The 23,461-nt window shown below is 35.4% G+C and overlaps 1 protein-coding gene and 1 non-coding gene across 3 annotated transcripts in view; one reads left to right on the top strand and one right to left on the bottom strand.

The window, feature by feature from the left end:
* The window catches only part of LOC145662937 (tudor domain-containing protein 1-like), a 125,397-nt gene that overhangs the window by 84,732 nt on the left and 17,204 nt on the right, over positions 1-23,461 (bottom strand). Inside the window, exons 2-6 of one of the 2 annotated variants that reach the window (XM_081728964.1) lie at positions 21,866-22,028; positions 17,557-17,710; positions 13,126-13,338; positions 5,514-5,653; positions 834-951 (exon numbers count right to left, since the gene is read on the bottom strand). In XM_081728964.1, the coding sequence (XP_081585090.1) occupies positions 834-951; positions 5,514-5,653; positions 13,126-13,338; positions 17,557-17,710; positions 21,866-22,017 (777 nt within the window). In that variant the 5' untranslated portion in view covers positions 22,018-22,028. The remainder of the gene's footprint in view (positions 1-833; positions 952-5,513; positions 5,654-13,125; positions 13,339-17,556; positions 17,711-21,865; positions 22,029-23,461) is intronic. The other variant, XM_081728965.1, reaches the window with a different exon arrangement.
* Positions 21,313-21,387, top strand: TRNAR-UCG (transfer RNA arginine (anticodon UCG)). The gene has a single exon. It is a non-coding gene; the product is annotated as a tRNA-Arg (tRNA).

The raw sequence follows: 23,461 nt of genomic DNA on the forward strand, positions 1-23,461 counted from the left end.
CTGGTTATGAGAAAGGAGATAAGAAACAAGGCAATTTTTGACCTTTTTATTTATTTATTTATTTATTTACTATTGCTTTCCCAAAAAGCCTTCGTTGTAACATTAAGCCTCAACTGTCTCCCAAACTCAGTACCATGGAATACCACCTCTGCCAAGAATCACAGCACTGCGATACTTACTTAAGGTACCATATAATGTGCAAGCTTGGAAGTTCTCGATCATGCTGGTTGAATTCCAAGTAAACCAAAATTCAACTTTGAGTAGCACTTTACATATAAGACTGCCTTGTTATATTACACAATACTGTGTTCATTTCTATTCAAAGTCCACGATTTCCATAAATATCTCTAACTGTTATATGCAATGAACAGATTGTCTGCTCCGATTTTCTGAAGGATAGACACATGCCCTCGGTGCATTTGATCCCAAGTTCAATTTATGCGAACATAAGAACTCCGATCAAGCCACGAAACAACTCTAACAGTAAATGTGTTTACCATCAATGGAATCATAATCAATAGAATTTATAAAATATGTTCTCATAATGACATGAATTCAACAGATTATAAATTATTTACTACTATAACTTCGAGCTTGTCTCCCTTATAAAGCTTACTTTCTATATATTTACACAAAATGACTAACATCAGGTCATGGAATATAGATTAAAGAAATTATCAACCTAGTTACGAAATAAGTCATCCTAATAACAAATGTAATTCCTTACAAATGTTAAGTCTCTGACGTAAAAAGGTAAGCTCAACACAATTTAATATGACTTCTGTGTGTAAATTACTTTACCAAATACCGTTCCTCATTCTTCTAGTATTTACCTCGTTCTTAATTGCCGGTATTCTCAATTCAATATCTTTATGATTAAGGTTTATATTTGAGAACTGCTCAGTTAATTTTTGAACTGAACTCTCCTTTAGTTTCTTACGTTTTTTATCCCTGCAAATGTAAATTACAAGTAATTAGTATCACTCTTTTTTAGTAGTGTTAAAACTGAAGTAATTATATTTTAAAAAATGACGAGTGGAAGTACTACTTTACTTAAGAATTGTATCAATGTCAAACAAGCACCATAATGCGTATATGATTGATATTACAGAATTTTTCGAACTAAAATAATAAATAGGAAAGCAGCCATAAGTTGAGTTTATTGTTAAACTTAACATGCTTTCTTGTCCTGGATAAGGTCCTATATAAACCATGTGGTCTCTTTTTTTCTAAAGAAGTGTCAATAAAAGGCTAACTGTTCCTTTTCTTAGTTCTAGCTTTCCCTTTTCCTTTTCTGCAAAAAAGTTATTTTACCTTATATTCAAGGTAATATGTTCCGAGTCCGATAGGTGGCGTCTCTGCTGAAATTCGCAAGTCTATGAATGTGATCAAGATATACTGTACATATGTAATTTAATCCTAGCAAAATCCCCGTACTTCTCCTAGGAAGAATAAGGTTTATGGTAAATTTTTGTGTGTATATATATGAACAGGGCGCTTTCTTCACGTCAAATTAAGCGAAAATCCTATATAACAGCATACCCTCCAGGGCCTCCTTCAACCGCTATAGGGAGTCAAAATTTTACTGCGTAGCGACGTCGCAAATTAACTTGGAACAATTAGCATTGGTCTACGAATCCATCAAGCATTTACATCGATTGTTATGCTAGTTATATCGACTTTAAGTCCCATCTGGAAAGAATCGATGTAACAATTTGACAGATTCGTAGATCTTCTCTAATGTTCTGTATCTGCGACGTTGCAACATAGTGCAATTCGTGTCTCCAGAGGAAGACCCGAAAGGTATACAGTTAATATATATATCTTTGTATACCTTTTTGTTCGTTCAAAAAAAAAAAAAAAAAAAAAAAAAAAAAAAAAAAAAAAAACTGACGACAATTCAATTTTCACTGGAGTTACGTAAACGATCGTAAAATACTAAATTTCTCGCATTAATTTTGAACCTCTGTTCCTTTTTATAGTACACATTTTAATCAAAAATATGATTAAAAAAAAAAACCACTAAGTTAGGCCATGGTCTACTTGTGTACCAAAAATCATAAAATCGATGCAGTGGTCTAGAAGAAGTTCGCGAACAAACATCGCTACATTCATTTTATATCTATAGACTAGAAAATACCCTATGTGTAGTGTGGACTATATTTTGCGTGCTTCCTTCTACACTTTTCATATCGCATTTGCCTAAACTTGAAGTCTTGCACAAAATTCAAACTTCTGGCAGGGGAATCTTACGAGAGCACCCCTTTTCCTTCCATTCTAGGTCAAGCATCTAAAAACACTGAAACACGTATTTAATTATAAGCCCAAACACCAAATTTCACATTTCTAACTTTAAGGATTCCGAGATATAGACGTCTTGTTATAATAATGCTATAAAACAGCTTAAGTCTAGAACTTTCTTTAGACCAGACAAGCTTGTAATGAAAGACTTAAATATCCATTGCAAGCTATATTCAATAAAGCGTTAGCGGGAACTTGCAGATGTCTGCCCAATACCCATGGTGACTGGTACAGTCGACGTAAAAATCATCGACCGATTTCTATCATTTCTGTACAAGCTAGTGTTCGAAACTCTTATACAGAAACAAATATATTCCCATGTACGTTCGGTTATTTTCCCCGAACAATATAGCTTCTTACCAAAAGAAAGTTAACAGTAACAAACCTCGTTGAATTTACTCATTATCTAGCTACAGAAATCGATAAGAATCAAGTAGATGTATTGTATACATACTTTAGCAAGGCTCTTTATGTTATCAATCACGATATACTGCTAAGTAAACTCATTATGTTCGACTATACATATAAGTTACGTGGATTCGTACCATCCTATCTTCTCGAACGCGTACGTTACAAGGGCACTTTATCTGAGCCATACACAGAATACTCTGGTCTTCCGCAGGGTTCGAACCTGCGACCTCTGACGTTATTATACCTAAATTATTTACCTAGCATAATACGATCACATAAATTATTGTATGCAGATCACTTAAAAATTTATCGACAACATTTCTGAAAGAGATGATGTCGCATTACAGACTGATATTAGCATACTTCACGAATGGTCAAAAATCAACCACCTATTGTTAAATGTTAAAAAGTGCAACGTATTAGAAACACTTACATTAGAAACAAGTACATTAGAAACAAGTAAATTAGAAACAAGTACATTAGAAACACTTACTCAATATCAAACCGATAATACTCAATTAAAGAGAGTTGATCATGTCCGCGATCTTGGAGTCAATCTTTCATTTGACCTTCATATTAAGCGAATAATAAGTGAAAAGTATAGAAATCTCGGACTTGTAATGAGGCTCGGAAATGAATTCAGAAATCCTAATGTTCTTAAAATACTTTATTCTGCTTATGTATGCTCTAAATTAGTATACATATGCCGCAATAATTTGGAATCCCAATACTAAAATCGATTCACACGTAAACTTGAAGTAATACAATCAAAATTTGTACAATTTGTACCCTATAATGAATCAGGCATCTATCCAAGATATGAAAAACACACAAGCCTCTTACAACACTACACAATAAAGTTACTTGAAACTGGAACTAACACATTTGTGCTTTCTACATAAGTTGAAACATAGTTACAATGAATCACAAAACCTGCTATCAGAAATCTACTTTTCCAATAATGAAACCCGTTCTCGTCTAGTAACTTTTCATCTAATGAAACAATGCACACATGCATTAGATATATCGTCTGTTAGAAAAATGTGTACTTTAGATAACAATGCAATTTTGGCAAAATCAAATATCGATATATATTCGATTCCCATACAGCGGAGTACTTATCAAATACAAATAATGTATAACACGTATAATATATGTATAACTTGTATAATGTATGCTAATTGTATAACAGTAATGTTACAGGACTTAATTGAACGATATTATTAGGTGTACTTTTGTTGTGTTCAAATAGAAATAAATAAATAACTGCAACCCCACCCCTTTTTCTTATCCCTCTTCTCTTCTCTTCTAGGGTAAATATCAAAAAAACAATTACATATGTATTTAATTATTCTAAATGAACGGTTCGAGCACTAAATTTCATGTCTCTAACCTTAAGGGATTTTGAGATATGGACATCTCATTCTAAACATTACAACTTGTACCCCTCTCTTTCTTTCCTCATCTTTCGTTTTCTCCTAGAACAAAATTATATATATACTTTAAAACGCCCAAATACTAAACTTCATGTTCCGAACGTTAAAAGATTCAAAGATATGGCAATCTTATTATACTAACTGTAATCTCACCTTTTTCCTACCCACGCTACCTTTTTCCCTTCTAGGTCAAACAGTAATAAATGGTGAAACACGTGTCTTATTATTTTAAATCAGAAGTCTAAATATCAAATTTTACATTTCTAAGCTTAAGAGATTCCGAGTTACGGACTCTTAATTGTAATCCTCGCCTCTTTTCCTACCCACCCTCTTTTCTTTTCTAGATCAAATATTATGAAATGATGAAAAATGTGTTCTGTTACTTTCAACGATAAACCCAAATACCGCATTTTATGTGTGTAACCTTAAGAGATTCCAATATAAGTCCATCTTATTATAATAACTGTAATCCTCATAACTTTTTCCCTCCTCATGTCATTTTCTTCCTTCTAGATAATATATATATATATATATATATGACCGGATTTAGGGGGGTGCACCGGAGCACGTGCACCCACCTCCTTTCTGAATATACACTATCTAAAGTGAGAAACTGGCAATGGAAATAGCAATACTTTCCTAAAATTTCATGTCATATTTCCGTTTCGGGCTTAAAAGAAAGCGGTTTTGCTAAACACAATAGTTTAAGTCTGTTCCTCATACACATCACAGATGCCTAAATGCATTAAAAAAAAAAAATAATAAATTTCATTCAAATGTACTGATAGTTATTGGTGCACCCTCCCCCCCCCCCACAGAAAATCCTGGACCCGGTCCTGTATATAAATTACTATTTGAAAATGAGAAGTCCATATACCAAATTTAATGTCTCTAACCTTCAGAGATTTAGAGATATGAACATTTTAGTATAATTACTGCCACTCCTATTCCCCCTTCCCTTCCTCATCGAATTTCAAAAAATCCTTCCTTAGTGGTACCTTAGTTACAAATCCTATGTACTGTACAAATTGGAAGTTTCTAAAATAAGCGGTCTGGCCTGGCGTTAATCAGCCAGTCAGTCATTCACTCAGAAATTCTTCTTTTATATAAAGAGATTAGTGGCTGTAGAGGGTGTTTCATTCAAACGGATTCAATTAAAAGAAAGAAAAAACGGAAAATAAGGTCATGAGGAAATTTTCATTGCTAAAAGGTGACCTAGTTTTTTTCTCACTAAGAATGAACATTATATTCCTGAAATAAAAAGAATAAAACAGATTACAATAAATTTAAACTCTAAATTAAATTACTTTTATTAAAATATAACATTATAATTTTGATGTGTAAAATATTCGATCGTAAAAATACCTAATTGGGCGCGCATATCCTTTATCTACCAATTTCTTATTTAATGTCTTCCAATGTGTAATAATAGGGTCTAATGCACCTCCATTAATAATTTCTTCATACCATACTTCCACAGGTAAAGAATTATTTTCTATTTGACCCTGTAATAAAATATAAATTATTACTCATATACAGAACAATTGCTATAAACTATCTTAAAATAAACAAACAAGAAAATACTCACTACAAATACCTTCTATATTTACGTAATTCATACTATGAATGTTTTCTACGAATACACGCTGACTTCTTTTTTTTAATGCATTTCCTTCAAAGCTGCTCGTTCAACTTAAAATGAATCTCCGCATTTGTCGAAATAGCGCAAAAAAATCAATGTGTATTAAATTTTTACAAAATATCCTTTTAGTACTAACACAATATTATATCCTAATATAGCCATTATTTCCAAAGAAGTTCCTCTTTGTCAAAAGTATGTCACCAAAGCGAGCGTAAGGTCACATTCATCTTAGTTATAGTATTCAACAAAGGACTTCCTGAAAAACAATGTAATTTTCAATTATAGGATTTTGTAAGTACACAATGGTTACGTTGTAAAATGTTTGCTTTCTTTCGTGCCGTATTTTGAAAAATCAGAAAATATGCTAGTACTAGCATCGATTATCCGCTTCGTTTCGTTAAAATGCACAACTCCGTATCTCATATGTTTGGTATCCATGAAATATGCTGTTTTTATTTTTAGTGGCATCGATTTAAACGGCATCGGAGAGATTACTGGTCACCTCAACGACAACGAAAATTATGGGTTCGACTTTAATATCGGTCATTTTCGATAATTTATTTATATATATCACTCCCCCAAGTTGTGGGGCTGAATTTGATTTTAAACGGGATCGGAAGTGTCACTGTTCATCTCAGCGACTCCAAAAACTCTGGATTAGACACTAATATCGGTCATTTTCGATCATATTTATATATATATCTCCTACTCTCCCTCCTTCATGTTGCGGGGCACGGCATCAGAATTGTCACCGTGCATCTCAGGGACCCTGAAAACTATGGATTAGACACTAATATGGGTCATTCTTGATCAGTTTTATGTATTTCCCTCTCTCCCTGCCCCAAGTTGCGGCACCGAATTTCGATGTAAACGGGATCGGAAGTATCACTGTTCATCTCAGGAACCCCAAAAACTATAGATTCGACACTAATATTGGTCATTGCATTATATATATATATATATTCCTCCTCCCCCTACCCTAAGTTGCACCGTCAAAGTAAAATAATAAAAATCTTCACAGGCCCGAACCTCATCTATGCTGAAAATTTGATCGAGATCAGTTGGGTGGTTCAAGAGTTATTACGTTTTATTTATTTTTATATATCTTCCCCTTGCCTTCCCATCCCCGAAGTTTTTCCGTCAAAATGATATGATAAAAAAAACACCCTAGGTGCGAACCTCATCTTTGTTGAAAATTTGATTGAGATTGGTCGGGTGGTTCTAAGAGTGATGAAATCACGAAGACAGTCATTTTTATTTATTTATTTATTTATTTTATTATTTTTTTTTTTACATATATCTCCCCCTCCCCTACGTTGTGCCGTCAAAATAAAATGAAAAGTCCTCCCTGGTCCGAACCTCATCTATGTTGAAAATTTGATCGAGATCGGTTGGGGTTATTAATCTTTATTTATTGTTATTCCCCTAACTTCTATCATCAAAGTGAATAGGAAAAAACACTCCCAGTACAGGACCGCATCTACGTAAAAAATTTTATCGGTCGGGTGGTTCAAGAGATTAAGAGTCACAAACAGGAGTCACTTTCAATTTTATAATATAGACTTCTCTAAACAAACAAATAAATAAATAAATAAATAAATAAAAGATCAAACATCACACTTATTATTATTAATCTGTGTTGCAGTTTCAACAATATATCCTGTCTTTATCAGGAGTCATTATGAAACTACAATGTAAGGTGGAAGGGCAGCGACTACTAACTACTAATAAGATTCTTCCTCTCATTTTTACAGTTCTATATTTTTAATTGGGCAAACCTCAACTTTTAATTAGGTTCAAACTTTCACGCTTTAGAATCATTTTCTGAAATATACAAGAAGTATGCAGAAAGTAACTCACGTTTTAGAATGAAAAGAAGACAATAAAAGTAGACTTTGTTTATCATACAAAATTTTGAAGTGACACTTTTACACTACTTTTCGACATTCGCCATAAATTTTAGACACTTGTAGCGATGAACAAGCTGACAAAGTCTGTTCTCATAAAAAGTCGCTGCTTGTGACTTCAACTATTCCTGCACGCCAGCATGAAGATAAGCATCGTAATAAAAACCTGCGTTGCTAGCCTGGTCTTTATCTGGGGAAACAAGTGATAGTCACCTGGTGCGATATCCAGACTATATGGTAAATGATCAAAAACCTCCCAATAAAAGGCCTGTAAAAGTTGAGTCCGTTTGGTCGTACGCAGGCGTGCATTGTCATGAGTATTTCTGCACTCAGTTTTCCTCTGGGTTTGTTTTGAATTCTTTTTCGCAACTTCTGCAATGTTTCACAATATGTTTCAGCGGTAATTGTTACACCAAGTTCCAAAAAGTAGACTAGCAGTACATCTTTTCTATACCAAAACACAATAATCATTTTTTTTTTTCGAGAGTTTGCATCACAAGCATTTTTTTTTTAACTTATTATCCCCACTTTATGGCCTTTTTTTCTTTTCTTTCTTCACAATTAACGTGCCCAAGTTTCGTCCCCAGTAACGATACAATCAATAAAGGAATCGCCGTCTTTGTCATAGGCCTCAAGGAATTGACTGCCATCCGCTGAGTTTTATGTTTCTTTGTCAGAAATTTTCGGAACTTATCTTGTACAAAACTTATGGTAGCCTAACTTTAGAGGTACAACTTCATGCAAGAAGCTCCGTGAAATTTGAAGAAACTCAAACGAGAGCTGTTATCGTAAAACGGTGATTTTCACGAATCCTGTCGTTTTGCGACCAGTTCCTTGGCACAAATCTCAGTCCCCCACTTAGGTCTTCATTGTGAACATTTGTGCGACCATCTTTAAACATGAGGTACCAATGGCTCATTTCACTTTCACTCATCACATCTTAAACTTCACACCGTTGTCGATGAATGTCAATCAGTTTAGTGCTTTTCCCCAACAAAAATCGTATGACCGATCTCACTTCACAATAGACATGATTTTCAATCAGAGAACTCATGTTAATAATCTATTATGAACAAAGCAGAAGCAACACGACTTTCCCAAGTCCACAGCTGGATACGCACTGGACAGGTGGAAGTCCCTGCACAAAATGATGGTGCTCGCCCCGTTCTTAGCGACACCCCGTAAAACATGACTTTCTGAATAGCTCTCGTATATATAAGTGGTAACGTTAGTTTTATTTTCATAATGTTTTCCTTTCTGATAAAGGCAACGACATATTGCAAAAATACAGATTAGCACAGATGTGTGATTTGGTCAGATTTCAATTTTATTTAAGTTATATGTAGTTGCAAAGCCTAGCATGAGTGGCACTGAAATAAGTCTTTTTTTCTGAAATTATTTATTCACTTTTCTTGTTATATATATAATAAACCTTTCATTAAAGTAAACACTTATTAAAATCATTTGTCTTATCCTTAATTTTTAAAAGTTATTTACATTCTATACAAGAATAAATAAATTTACAAACTTACATACAAAGAATTGAAAACTATTGCCCTTATATATTTCGCCGCAGCTGGGTAGAAAGTTGAAAAATTAACCAAATAATCTTAAAAGAGTTCTATTCACCGAAGTTACTGACATAAAAAATAATTTTAGATTATATAACACATTAAAATATATTACATTGTATAACATACAGTAGTCGTCCACGCTTATCTAACGGTTAGTGCGTGCACCTTTTGATATACATACTCCTCACTTCAATTCCTGACGGAGAGCATTAAAATTAGAACTATTACGGTGGTTTGAGTTCTACCTTACACTGTAGGTTGGTGTCTTATATGGTCTCACTGCTGAAAAGGGACATTAATTCCAGCAAATAAACAAAAATTATATACCATGTTTTCATAAAGTTTTTCCGAAGTGAATGTCAAGTTGCACAGCGTGGCATATTGGATTCTCAAGTATACAGTAATATTTTGTTTCGGAATTGATATATCCCGACAGGAATTGATACACCCTGATAGTATGCTTCATCGGAGAAAAAACAATTATTACATATTCTGGGCTGTTGTCTATCAGTACCTTATTGAACATTCCCATTAGCTAACGCGCTTTAAATTAACATTTGGCCGAATTTATAGATAAATTGTGCCTTCTACGGGCATAACCTAAGCCTATGCCTCACTGTAACATGTGAAATAGCGGCACTCATATTGGTTTCCTGTGATAGAAGACTTATTGACTTCGAAAGAATCTAGAACTGATTTCTCTAATCTCATTCAGCTTTTCTCACAAACTGTACGTTTACCACATTCCTGTAGCACAAAAATCCTCAATTAAATTACAGTAGAGTGCCGATTATTCGGATCGATTTCAGAAACAATAAAAATTTTGTTGCAAAAAATGGTGAAATTGCCGAAAGCACTGTATAATAATTCATCAATGTGGACAGCGAATAGCGGCGCAGTATGCGGGCTAGCTAGAGCCTGTCAGTCATCTGCCTACATACCGTACAACAATGAAGGGTAAGGGGAAAAAACAAGGAATGTCCATGTAAAAAGGGGAAAAGATGTAACTAACCGTATTCTTCTTACGCGGTTTTCAATATTAAATCGCAGTTTTCTCGAAAATGCAGTTTTGTGACATTCCTTCTTTTTTCCCCTTATCCTTTAATTGTTGTTATATATATATATACCACTGTATATTTTGTATGGTTTGTGAGATTACGTATGTATTACAGTACTATACTTTATAGTAAGACTATCCATGGCTTTGGATTGATTATTTTAAGAAAAGAAACACTGACCAAAGCTTAAAATACACTTTATTTTAAATTATAACTTGTAACGGTTTCTTATATCTAACATATCCTTCTTCAGACACTATCAAAAATAAATGAAAATACAGACATATATATAATCCTGTATTTTCATTTATTTTCGATAGTGTCTGAAGAAGGATATGTTAGATATCCGAAACCGTTACAAGTTATAATTTAAAATAAAGTGTGTTTTAAGCTTTGGTCAGTGTTTCTTTTGCTACAATACTTTAGTACAATATAGCGTACAATACACTTTTTTGTCCTTTTTTCCGATTAGCTGAATTTTGATTATCCGATCCCAATTAGTCCTGATACAGAACTCTAGTATATGCTGTGTCGTAGTAGGACACAAATTGTTTACTGAATAATTATTTCATGTTTGCTTAAAGAGACTAACAGACGCTAATTTAATCATAACCAAAGAAGTTTCTTTACGGAAATGGAACCGTTGATAAAAAAAACAAAAATCATTGTTGAAACATTACATTTATTTACAAAATATCAAATTCAAGGAAAATCTTTGGTTATAACTGTTTCACGTATTCCGTATACTTGTCGCTATTACAAAACATGTGTTCTACCCTAAACATTCGTCATTCAACTATTAACATTGTAATACGCAACGTTCTTAATAGACACTTCACTAAACTCTGCTCCAGTATTGCCTACATCATCATTACATTCGTAACAATACATATAAATGTCTACTGCAAAAAGACTTTTCGACACACGTTATAATACATTTGAGGCAGAATATCCTTAATATGACACAAAATCTTCACACATCCCTCTAAAAATATTAATTAGAAATTCGTTACGATACGTTTAATATAAGCCAAATATTCGAACAAATTTGTTATTCTAAAAACTAACCACCCATTTCTCTTTAGAAAGTCACACAGAAGGTTGTTAGGTGTACGCGGACTTATTTTGACAGGTATTCACTTTACTACAGACTTTGCCACCACTACCTATGGTATTCTATTGGACCCCCAGCACTGTGGACTATCGTCCGAGATCGAAGTTTTACTCGAACAAACTCTGGCAAACCACGCGTAAAGGAATTCGGACTCCTTCCTGACTGCAAGCTTTCCAGAGACCAGCGAAGGTAAGTGGACGTCGATCTTGGAGACGTGTTTTCAACAGATCAAAGCTGCAGAAATCCATTGGAGTGGCATCAGGGCTCTTCACAAGAATGCACTGAAACAAAATGATATAAATTCCTAATTCTCGTTATACTTCCTGATAAAAAATGCGGATATATTCTGGCGATATGACCTGAAGCCTTGTCTATATGGATTATCAAAACAGGTTTTCCGCACAGTACAACTGTGGATGTCGACATGTCGCTTGGAAAGGTACGTGTGATGATAAATTCCTGGAAGTATCTTATACTTACTACCATGTTTTTATCAACCTTGCGTGTAAGCAATTTCCCTGTATAATTGAATTCCCTAAAAAGCAAGCGGTAATCTTTCCCGGTAATGGCGAACGATATTTCAGCGACCTTTGGAATCACTGTCACAGTATGTTAGTGCCCGGATGTGACCTCCAGCAAGGAGATGTATGAATGCTTCATACACTGGCTATCGTTTGGACTCAAAGTTATTTTCATACAATTTCCCATAGTTCGCTCTTTCTTCTGCATGTCGCGCGGGAGCAGATGGTGTACGCGGGCCTCAGTCCTCACCAAAGCTGCTTACTAATGCCTGTGTTCACAATGGAAAATATCAAATTCAATCACTGGCTCATCGCATGTTAGGTTGTTAGATACTGCTAGTATGCCAATCGGTGGTTCCCTGCAGCACTGTGGGTATCATTTTCCTTAAAATCCTCTTCCTGGAGCTTTTCGCTATTGACTCCTGGTTTGTGTAACGGGCCACAATAATTACCACAGTAGTCACCTCGAGTGTGAACCCTTCTCCCGACAGTTTCACTGCGTATATAAGAAAATCTACAATGAAAGAAGACAATACATATCTTCCCAGTAACTGTTTAACTTACGCACCATTTGACGACAATCACTCACCTACAACTTCAGACACATTATTGTTTCCGACAGCAGACGCGTCGTTCTAGCGTCATTACCCAGATAGCACTGACTTTCCTAATTCGGCCTAATATAATCCGAAGTACATTCTTTGTTCTCACAATCTTATCTTTTAATTGTTTGGTTTGAGATAAAAGTATCAGCCAAAGAATATTCAGATTTATTAGATTTTATTCCATCTACGTACAAGAATACAGTGCTTTCACGCCATGCTTTTTTAACGAGAAGTCGATGACCATGCTTTTTGAACAAGATTACACATACAGGTAGACAGATGGAACATTCAACAACCGTTGTTTTTCGTGTATTACCGATCGTGAGACGTAGGAATTTTCGAAATTACCAGAATCTCAAATTCGATTTTTTTTTATTTTAATTTTTATTTTTATTTATTTTTATTTTTTTATTTCAGTCCTACTATCGGCCGAAAGTAAGTGCTTAACAGTCCCTTCTAATGAACTTTTCCGTTCAGAAATAAACTCATTCGGAATATTATTACCAGACTTTTTATCTACAATACTTCTTTTTCACATTTCTGTTGTATCACTCACCTTTTTAGTGATATAAAGTACATCATACTGATCGATTAATGTTGCAAAGAATTCACATGTAGTTTCTGGCCACTCCTTTTTCTTTCCCGGCACACGAATACCAGCCAAATGGCACCTAACTGCACCATCGATGAGCTTCTGAAATTCTTCATGCAGTACTCGTAGATTTGTTATCGGGACTACTAAAGTTTCTCCATAGTCAACGAGATACACCTAAAAAGATATTACACAGAATTAGTTTTCAATGATAACATACAGCTGCAAATAAGTTAGTGATCCACGTTTCCTCCTAATAGTGATGAAGGCTTTCTGTTATACACTTGCGGATCCGAAGAGTAACAGTCATTATTATCTGCCTCTTCTTTTACCTTTAGCATCATCACCCATGAATAAACATGGGCTCAAATTTATATATATATATATATATATATATATATATATATATATATATATATATATAGGCTGTAACAAATATGCACGGGTAAACTTCAGGAGTGGATTCCGCATGGGGAGGACAAGTGAAAAAAAAAGTTCATACGACCAAATGTCCGGAAATGCACGCTTACGGAGATACAACCATTACCCGTCTGACACTGGGCAGGGAATTGATGAATGTGATCAAGTCACATTAGCTCCACCACTGTTTCCCTGATAATGAGCAAGGAGCCATGAGTGATATATCAGCGGAAAGAGTATGGATCCCAGATTCCAACGATGCCATATTTGTGCCCATTGCACTAAACTGTAGAGAAACAAAAGGAAAAAGAACTAAAAAATCATGTACGTTTATTTCCTTAAAGTAAAATGCCAACAGCGCTACAAATGCCACAGCAACAAAAGCACACCCACGAATGTAGTGACTATAGGGCTCATAGTGGTCTGGTCTCTTGAAAATAGTTGAAAAGTGACCAAAAGCACACGAAAAAGTGACCAAAATCTCATCCTGGCCCTTTTTTCCTTTGTCAATTTCTCCATCACCTCTCTCTTTGTTGTTTTCTTTCATCTTTTCTTCTTTACTTCTTTTTTGAGCTTCCTCCTTTGTTAGGTTTTCTAAGTATGCTTTGAGGTTACAGTAAGCAGACTTAGCAGATGTAAGAAGCTTCTGAGTAAGTGGAACCAGTTCTAGCCTGTTTCGAATTTCTTCATCCCAGACATTATACTTAACTTAGCATTGAGAGTTCTCAAAGCCATGAAATATTCAAATTCATCATCTACTCTTAAGAAGAACATATTATACAAGCATAAGACAACACGAACATGATAAACCACACAAACACACACACACACAACGTTAAGCGGAGCGTTAACTATTACGAGAGAAAACTAAAAGACTATTATGATAGAAGAATAGACACAGAAGAGTTCTCAACCTCATCTTGAGAGCTTAAGCATCCACCAACCATCCACTGTGCTTTAGAAAGAATAAAAAACTGAAGTGAGAATAAAGCTGACTGTTTCACATGTGGCAGCAAGTATTGAAGCTTTCAGAAGAGTAATGAGTAACAAGTTTCTGCCTTTTTCCATTTATTTTCATATTTTTCTTAGAAAACAGCCAATGCAAAACATAAATCACACGAAAAAGTCCCTTTACCTCCCAACAAAGTAATTTTTAGTGACAAATTTGGAAAAAAGTAACTTTTAGTGACCAACTTGAAAAAAAGTAACTTTTAGTGACCAACTTGAAAAAAAGTAACTTTTAGTTAAAAAAGCGACTCGCTATGAGCCCTGCGACTAGGTACATCATAAGTAACGATAAATTATAAAAAAGAAAAAAAAATCGCAGGAGCTAAATGCGTAAATATGATGCCTCACCAGCACCACATAAACGGTGCATATATTTATGTTCAACTACTATTAAATAGTGCATTACTGAAAATGTTCAAAATGTCCCCCTCCTGCCTGAATGAAAACTTGAACGTGTTGCCGCATAGACGCACGAACGCGCGCCTAAAGTCTAGAGGTATTCCGTATTCATTAGCAAGATGCGTCGATACGGAGCGTTTCCCTAGTATCCATAGCAGCTTCGTAGACGGAAATCTTTAAATGCCCTCACATATAGTAGTCCTGAGGATTCAGACCTAGTGAGCATGAAGGCCAAGCAACTGGTCCTCCACGCCCAAACCATCAAGCAGTAAACACTGCATTTAGATACTGGCGTGCCGTAACACTGAAATGAGGGGGGCGCCGCATCATGCATGAAATGCAACGATGGATGCAGTGCCAAGAGCAAGTTATCCATTGCATTCGGATTGTGGCTTTCTCGGAATTTTCGTTAGTTGTTTCCCGTATGCCTCTGCTGGAGTACGTACGGACCTAGTAGTATCACCGATAATTCCAGACTTTAACGACGTAACAATGGTACATGCAGTTCAAATACGGGAGTATCGGAGACATCTTGAATGATATGCTTCAAGATAAAGAGAAAAGGAAGAAATTTACAAACAGTGCAAACAAGCTTTAAATTCAGCCTACTTCTTAGCCTACACGCTGGATCCAAGGCTTCAGACGTACAGCAGAAGATATCTCCATCTATGGAGCCTTGCATAGAAAGCAGAAGTACAGCTTTGCCTAGACTGTGTCCCTAGCTTTCGGCTTCAGAAGTACAGCAAAAGTTACTTCCATCCTTGGAGCCTGCTTAGCAAGCAAAAGTAGACCCTTATCTAAAGTAGCCACACATTGGTACTTCCTTCTAACCTCCATTAGTAAAGTTCGAAGCTTAAACTAGACAATTTTCAAGAGTTATGTTTTCCAATACTGCGAAGTGTGTCTGCAGTTGAATGGCGAAGCCGCAAGGGTAGCTTATTGACGATAACGTGCTGGAAACACTTCTTCAGCATCTACTTCTGTGACCACCTCTGTTTTATCAGCTGAAATGAAAAGAAATGTCTCCACTGTCGGTGTAGAACATTCCAATATAAGCAAATCGGAGAGGCACGGAGAAGACATCTAAGTTAGTTTTTCTTGTTTAAATAAATGAATAAAGCCAAAATTCTAACACAGTGCGCGAGTATATCGATCTTTGTTATAAATAGAGAGCAGATTCTAATGTGCAGTATCTTTTCTCAAAAATAACCCAAGTTCAAAATATGTATCTGAGCACTCACATGTGTTACATGAAGTTCCACTTCATTCTCAGAAGGTCGATGTGTAGTGTACGATAAAGCGACGACGTATTTCCTTTTTCAATACAACTGCGGATGGCTTGTCTATCCAGATTTAATTATGTAATTTATTTCCTTATTAAAAGACTGCTGATTTCAGCAAGACGGAGTCACTTGTCATACCTCTAATGAAACTTCTAAAAATGTTACAAGAGTTCTTTGGTGATTGCATAGTTTCCAAAAACTTGTGACCTGCCCGCTCTCCAAACTTAATATCGCCTGAGTTTTTTCTGTGGTTTCCATGAAGGAAAAGGTGTACGAAACAATTCTAGAACAATAGAACAATTGAAAGGAAACATTGAAACAAAAGTGGAAGCAATTAGCAGGGACATCCTTCGAAAAGTTTCACAGAACATAATAAGGCGCATAGAATTGTGTCTGCAAGGGCGTGGGAGCCACTTTGAACACTTCTTTCTTCAAGCCAGTACGGGTTGCAACGGGCAGGTGAGTAATTATTTTTATCGTACTTTTTGCAAAAAAAAAAAAAATGTTTTATTAATAACTCACATTGCCCAACATATGCGAGAACGAGTTACACCTGTGGTTGTATTTTTGCTGCAACATTGTTGCCAGAATGCACTATGCTACTTAAAAAATATTTTGAATACGTAAAAAATAGCCTTTACAACTGTCAACACTGCAAAACAACATGTAGTTCTTATCCCATTCGATAAATATTGATGCGTTTTAAAGATTTACCTTAAGGATTACCGGGATTAATTCTTTTTTTGTTCCTCGCAATTGATTATAATTAATTCGCACATTTTTTGAATTACACTTCTAGTCATTTAAACAATTACTAAAATCCAATATTATGATTGCCTCATTGGTTTTATTCTCGAAATACCTCAATAGATAACGATAACTTTTGACACAAAAATCATATCTCTATCTTTCTTTCTTCAAAAAATACACTCGATCAAGGTTTGAATTGTATTTCTTTTGGGGTTGTATTCTGTATATTGGACTTCTTGCTATACTTTACATCTTGAAATGGAATTTCTAGAACGTCACGCAATTATGCCCTTTCGGGTAAGGAAAATGGATGAAAATAATAAATATAGAATTAGTGGAATGAGAGTAATGATAAGAAACGGGAGAACCCCACAAAAATCAAACAAGATGTTTTCCACCCAAATTTACACGGTTTAGGATCAAATTAAGGAACCTTGCACCACAGATGAGGACTCTACCACTGAGCCACTGTCCCCCATTTTACATCTTGATATTTATGTATATAAGTACTATGATAAATTCTAAGTATTAATACCTCTGCCTCCTTGCCTTCACCCAACAATGTAATTATTACACCTCTATACCATATTCCATCGTTCAATGACAAAGCAGCACATTTGTTGTTAGCAGACCAGTTGGCATTAAACAGGAAAGTTCCATTGTAGAAGCTCTGCATATCCTTTACCATCCTGAAATAGATAACAATTAGCTAGACACATAAACCACATTATAAAGACATATTTAGCAGTCAGTTAATGCTAGAAGTTTACATGGTAAACCTCAAGTTACCTCTAGCTATGCACTAATATACATTTTAATTTAGAAAGGGTAACTATTACTTACTAGCTGCTACAACAATGCTTCTTAAAACTTTCCCATTGTGGCATGTTTCGCTGTTTGGAATTTTGTGTAGTGACTTGTGCCTCATAGTGTGATAATACAAAACTTTCTAAATCAAAAGTGCAATCAATAACAGACCTAAGCCACGTATATTTCCATAGGATGACTGTTTGCAAGGCAGTCCTTAGAAAAAGGTTAAAGGGATCTGTGCATACTCGGACAGATTTACGTGAGAGTCATCGTTAGATCTATCTGACTGCATTGACCAGAAGTATAAACCACTTATTTCTAATTCAGTTTATGTACTGAACTGGAAAGTGTGTGTGATGAGTAAAACTTTGAAGTTCGTTGTTGTAAATTGCATGGGTAATTATTCGTTAAATACCAATGACCCAACTGACAAAATGAAGACCAACAATCTGCTAATACTTCAGTGATTCATATGAGTAAAGTACGGAATCAGTAAAGTACGACGGCTTCAGTGAAAAAAAAAAAAAAAATTATGGTGTAAAAATTGTGTTTCATTCTGAATTGCTACTGCACCAACTGAAAGATTTTGTTTCAAAATTAAACCAAGACTATTCTCGTATTTAATATATCTACACAACGCAGCAATTAGGAAATAAGTGAAAGGAACATATTACAGAGTATTGAAAATAGGAAACTCCTTTGTTCAAAGACAGCTTTACACGATCCTGTAAATTCTAGAACGAATTCCGGAAGTCCTGTAATGGTGTTTGAACGGAAAATAATTACAATGGGATAGCTCAGGTGAGGATGTGGGGTGTAGTGACACACAAACACCTTTTTGGGCTAAAAACTCAAAACCGATCACTGCATTGTGCGCAGGCAATGATGCACTTTGTCTAGTTTCCACTCCTCTATTAAGGAACGGGACACGAAACGTACACAGCTTAAGTTCCTTTGAATCCTCCTTTATTATTTGGCAAACTGTCTCCTTATTCACCTCCACGAAGTCTGATATTACCCTCAGACTCATATTTCCGTCATTTACAACAAATTCTGAATTTCAAAGCATCTCAGTTGTTCCGACAGAACTGGGCGCTCGTCCTCTTCACCACAGACTTCCTTCCAGCACTGAACCTCTCTACGTCATTTAAAGGAACGAGAAAGCACTTGTCCCAATGAACTTCTTTCAATATATCAATTGTTTCTGTTGAAGTTTCCCCTAAGTGTATACAGAAGCAGATATTCATTCTTTGTTTCATTGTTGAAACGGTGACAATTTATGCTTAGCCACGTCATGTGCCACATTGGCGACCTGCCGAGATGACCCAAGGTCATGTGCAAGGTTCACCACAATGTAAAACTTCGTACCAAAACTAATTTTACAGTAAAAAAGTCAGTCTCGTTTCCTAATTACCGCAGTATGTATTGTGGTTTTCAACGCTGTTAAAATTATTCGAATAATCTTTCTTCTGGTATTCGAATATCTGAATATTCGTTTTCAATATTCAAACAATTATTAGAATAACAAATTTTGTTCGAATATACCGAATATTGGACGAAACTATTATTCGAATTTTAACAACACTAGTTGTTTTACATAAGGAAGTTCTGAACCATTAACCTAATTCTATGTACAGAAAAATGAATGATTTCTATATTTGCTCACAGAACTGTTTCCTCTCACCAAAGGAAAACTATGATGTTTACAAGTTGCCACCCTATTCATATTTTGACATTCGAAAATTCTTAAGAGCCTGACATACTAAAAATAATACAAAATTTACCATTTTTCTTTTGCTTGTTTTTTATAAGTGAAAGCAGATAATGCAATGCAACTTACGACAATCATAGATAATGTTATTCTACAACAGAAAATATGAACCTGAAGAATTTTCAGTGTTGCCATCTATAGAAATTAGTGTTGGCAGAATAACATTTCCCCCAAAATCCAAGTTTAAACAGCGACTAGAGGAGCGAACTCAACTGCATTTGGTTACGTATCATGTTGTCTTGGAATCCTGTGACTACTTTTTAAATAATAGTTATATTTAGTTTGTAATAAACAAAATACTTTTAACATATAGTTTAATAATGTTATTTAAAAAGTAGTTCACAGGATACCACAACACGACGTAATAAAATGCAGTTGAGTTTGTTCATCTAGTCGCTGCCTTAATTTAGATTTTGGGAGAAATATTATTCTGACAACATTGTAATTTCAGTGGATGACAACACTGAAAATTCTTCAGGTTCATATTTTCTGCTGTAGAATAACATTATCATGATTGTCCTAAGTTGCATTTCATCATCATCTTTCACTTATGAAAAACAAGCAAAAGAAAAATAGTAAATTTTGTATTATTTTTAGTATGTCAGGCTCTTAATGCTAATACGTAAAGTAAGAAAGAAAATATCTTTACGTCAAGCGATAAGGTGAATGAGTTCTTAAGGAAAATCAAAACTTATAAAGTTGAAAACAGACACACTGAAATATCCTCTTTCACAGATCATACTGACTGTCTCCCAATTAGAAAATAACTATTTCATACTGAAAGCATTTCTCCATTATTCGGCAAGAAATTATGTAATCTACTTTCAAAAAACAAAATCTTACCTTGCACTTCGTATGTTGTTCATATTTAGGATTCCACTTTCCACAATATTTGAGTCTTCTCTGTGACCATGATCCCCTGCATGTGATATAAGCAGAAACTATCACTTTAATTTCATTGATACAATATGTTTCTTGTTCTGTTGAACGAAACAGTATACCAGAAACCACAATTATTGCCAATAACTGACTGGCATTTAATTGAAGTAAAATTCTACGAAAGGGACAGTGTTACGAATTATTAGAACAATTCTTTTCAGTGGTGTAAATGTGCATAAGTATACTTAAGTTGAAGATGGTAATAATCGCCACAAAAACATAGGAATTTTTTCAGAGTAAATTTTAAAGTAAATGATATTGAACCATTTTTAGATAACTTCTCACTGAAAAGAGTTTAAATTTTAAGGAAGTGATTGGATTTAATACTTACAAGGGATGAATTTATTGGCAATAGGTTACGTGTGGTTCCTCGAATACCTAAGGCAGTGGTGCCCACCCCCCGTTATGTCTATGACGCACCCCCCCCAATTGTCTATCCGTAGGTGTTCTCCCATGAAAAAATCTTCTTTTCGATTAATTTTACCCCTCCTCATCAACCATATTTATATAGATTTTAACCCCCCCCCAAATATTTCAATGACGCAGTTTGCGTCATAGCCCCCCCTTGTGGGCACCCCTGCCTAAGGCTGTATTTCTTCACTATGACAAGATGCATATTGTATCAATGGAATTACACTGACAGTTTTTGTTTGCATCGCATATGCACGGGATCACGGTCATAAAGATGATTAAAATGTCGCGGAAAATAATGTTCGAAATGCAAGGAATAATGTTAGAGGTGCAAGTTATGAATTCATTTTTCGATATAGTGGCCCCGCGTAGCGTAGTCGCTAACGCTCTCGCCTTCGGTGCGAGTGGTCCCGGGTTCGATTCCCGGTGGGGTCACTCGGTCGAAAAAGTGTAACACGCTTTTTCAGGCCAGCCACCCTGAATGAGGTTTTCCTGGGTTTTCCTCATTCACACCAGGCAAATGCCGGGGTGGTACCTAACTTATAGTTCCCAGGCCGCTTCCTTCCTTCCCCAATCCTTTCTTCCTTCCCTTTCCCCGGATAGTGTGCTCCGCCGAGGGACGTCATCCCTCAAATCGTGAAGGGCTAAATGGCCTTAGATGCCGAAAGCCCAGAAATCTAAAATCCTAATCCTAATCATTTTTCGATATATATACGCACCGTGAAGCATCAGTTACTATAATATACTTTCTTTTAATTTGGATCTACGTTTCAACTTCTTAAACAAATATTTATTATTTATCTGTTCTCTCTGCACATAACAAAATTAAATTTGTCAATTTTGGTATATATATATATATATATATATAATAAAAATTGAACAAGGTAAAATAAGTTGATACTGAATTACATACCTATTCATGGCTTGTTCAAAATGTGCAAGTTGAACATAGAAACAACTCGGGGAAATAACTCTGAGCACTTTAATTTCAACTCGCACAGGACTCGAGTTTTGTACTCTGTCCGTAGACATCTGCTCCTCATTTGGTGTTTGTGAATTATCCATGTTTACGATTCCTGAAAAAGTAAACATTATGAACAATGAATTAATTTATTATTATTATTATTGTGTACACACAAACGAAATTCTATCTAGTCTTACCATAAATACTGTCCGAATTTTTGAAGCGTGAGTCATTGCTAGATGAGTTGAAGAAATGTAAAGGTGTGAGTTGTAAGTGTTCAAGATGGAATGAGGCGAGTATGAAGATCGTGTGGGCGTGATAGCATTGAATAAGGTAGGAAAGTCACAGGGGAGATTTTCAAAACTCTCCAGAGGTTGCAAAATAGTACCCTCCCCCCCCCCCCCAAAAAAAAATCGTTTACCGCACTATCCAGCGCTTTGTTGAGACTAGAAGTGTGAAACATTGGCCGTGGTAAAGAAGACCACGCACAGTACGAACACCGGAACTTGTGAAAGAAGAGGCGGCGCGTATTCGACGAAATTCAGTTAGGAAACAGTCAGTATGGCTAGTGAACTACTCTCTGTCCCACCCTAGGAAGATTATAAAACGGAAATGACGTTCAACGAGACGTGTTACAGCGTGAGGTTGCCACTTATTATGAGTGCGTGGCGGCTGATTTGAGAAAAAAAAATGTAGAACATAAACCAAACAGCGTAGCGGTAAGCGACTCAATAATAATAATAATAAAATAATAATAATAATAATAATAATAATAATAATAATAGAAGAGAAAGTGTAATTACTTACTATATGTAATCCACTCCTGGAGGCAAGAAACACCCAAATCTTTACTTCATACAAGTTCAGTGGAAGAAAGTTCGCAATGACAAGGGGGAAGACGAAAAACTTCATGTCCGGCTTCCTTTGCAATACGGTCTATTCTGTAGGAGACTTCTATGTTAGAAGCAACTTTATGTAACATTTCAATTACTTAAAATTTGTTCCACCTTAAATCACATTCAACCACTCTACAATTTCTTTATTTTTTAACCATTTTACAATTTCCTTCTTAGTACATGACTTCGTAGGGATTTTTTCGCCTTTTACTGAGTGTGTGGATTCATTATCAATAACAATCACGGAATTTGGTGGTACATTCAGAAGAAGTTTTTGGAAATGTTGTTCATATTTTCCAGAATCTAATTCTCCTTGATAATCACCTGTTTTTGTGCCGCGAAAAACGAGGTCAGCTCCAGGAACTAACCCACTCTGTCATGGCATGAATCACTATTACTCCCCCCCCCCCTTTCCAGAGGTGCCTTGATGCCTGAGGGCAAACCCTCTCTCCAGCTTCACTGCCTGGTTTCGAAAATATGAATAAACGTTTAATAAGATGGCTTTTTCACCAGTAGAAAGAAGTTTTCCTTTTTTCTTTGCTTCTTAAAACAATGTGGGAATTTTCAGCCACTGTCTCAAAAAATAGCACTATAGTAGTTAAACGCAAAATTAACTAACAACACTAATAAGAACACACAAATAACGCAC

Source organism: Thermobia domestica, chromosome 10 (assembly GCF_964235325.1).
Source record: "Thermobia domestica chromosome 10, izTheDome1.hap1.1, whole genome shotgun sequence".
Taxonomy (NCBI): Eukaryota; Metazoa; Arthropoda; class Insecta; order Zygentoma; family Lepismatidae; genus Thermobia; species Thermobia domestica.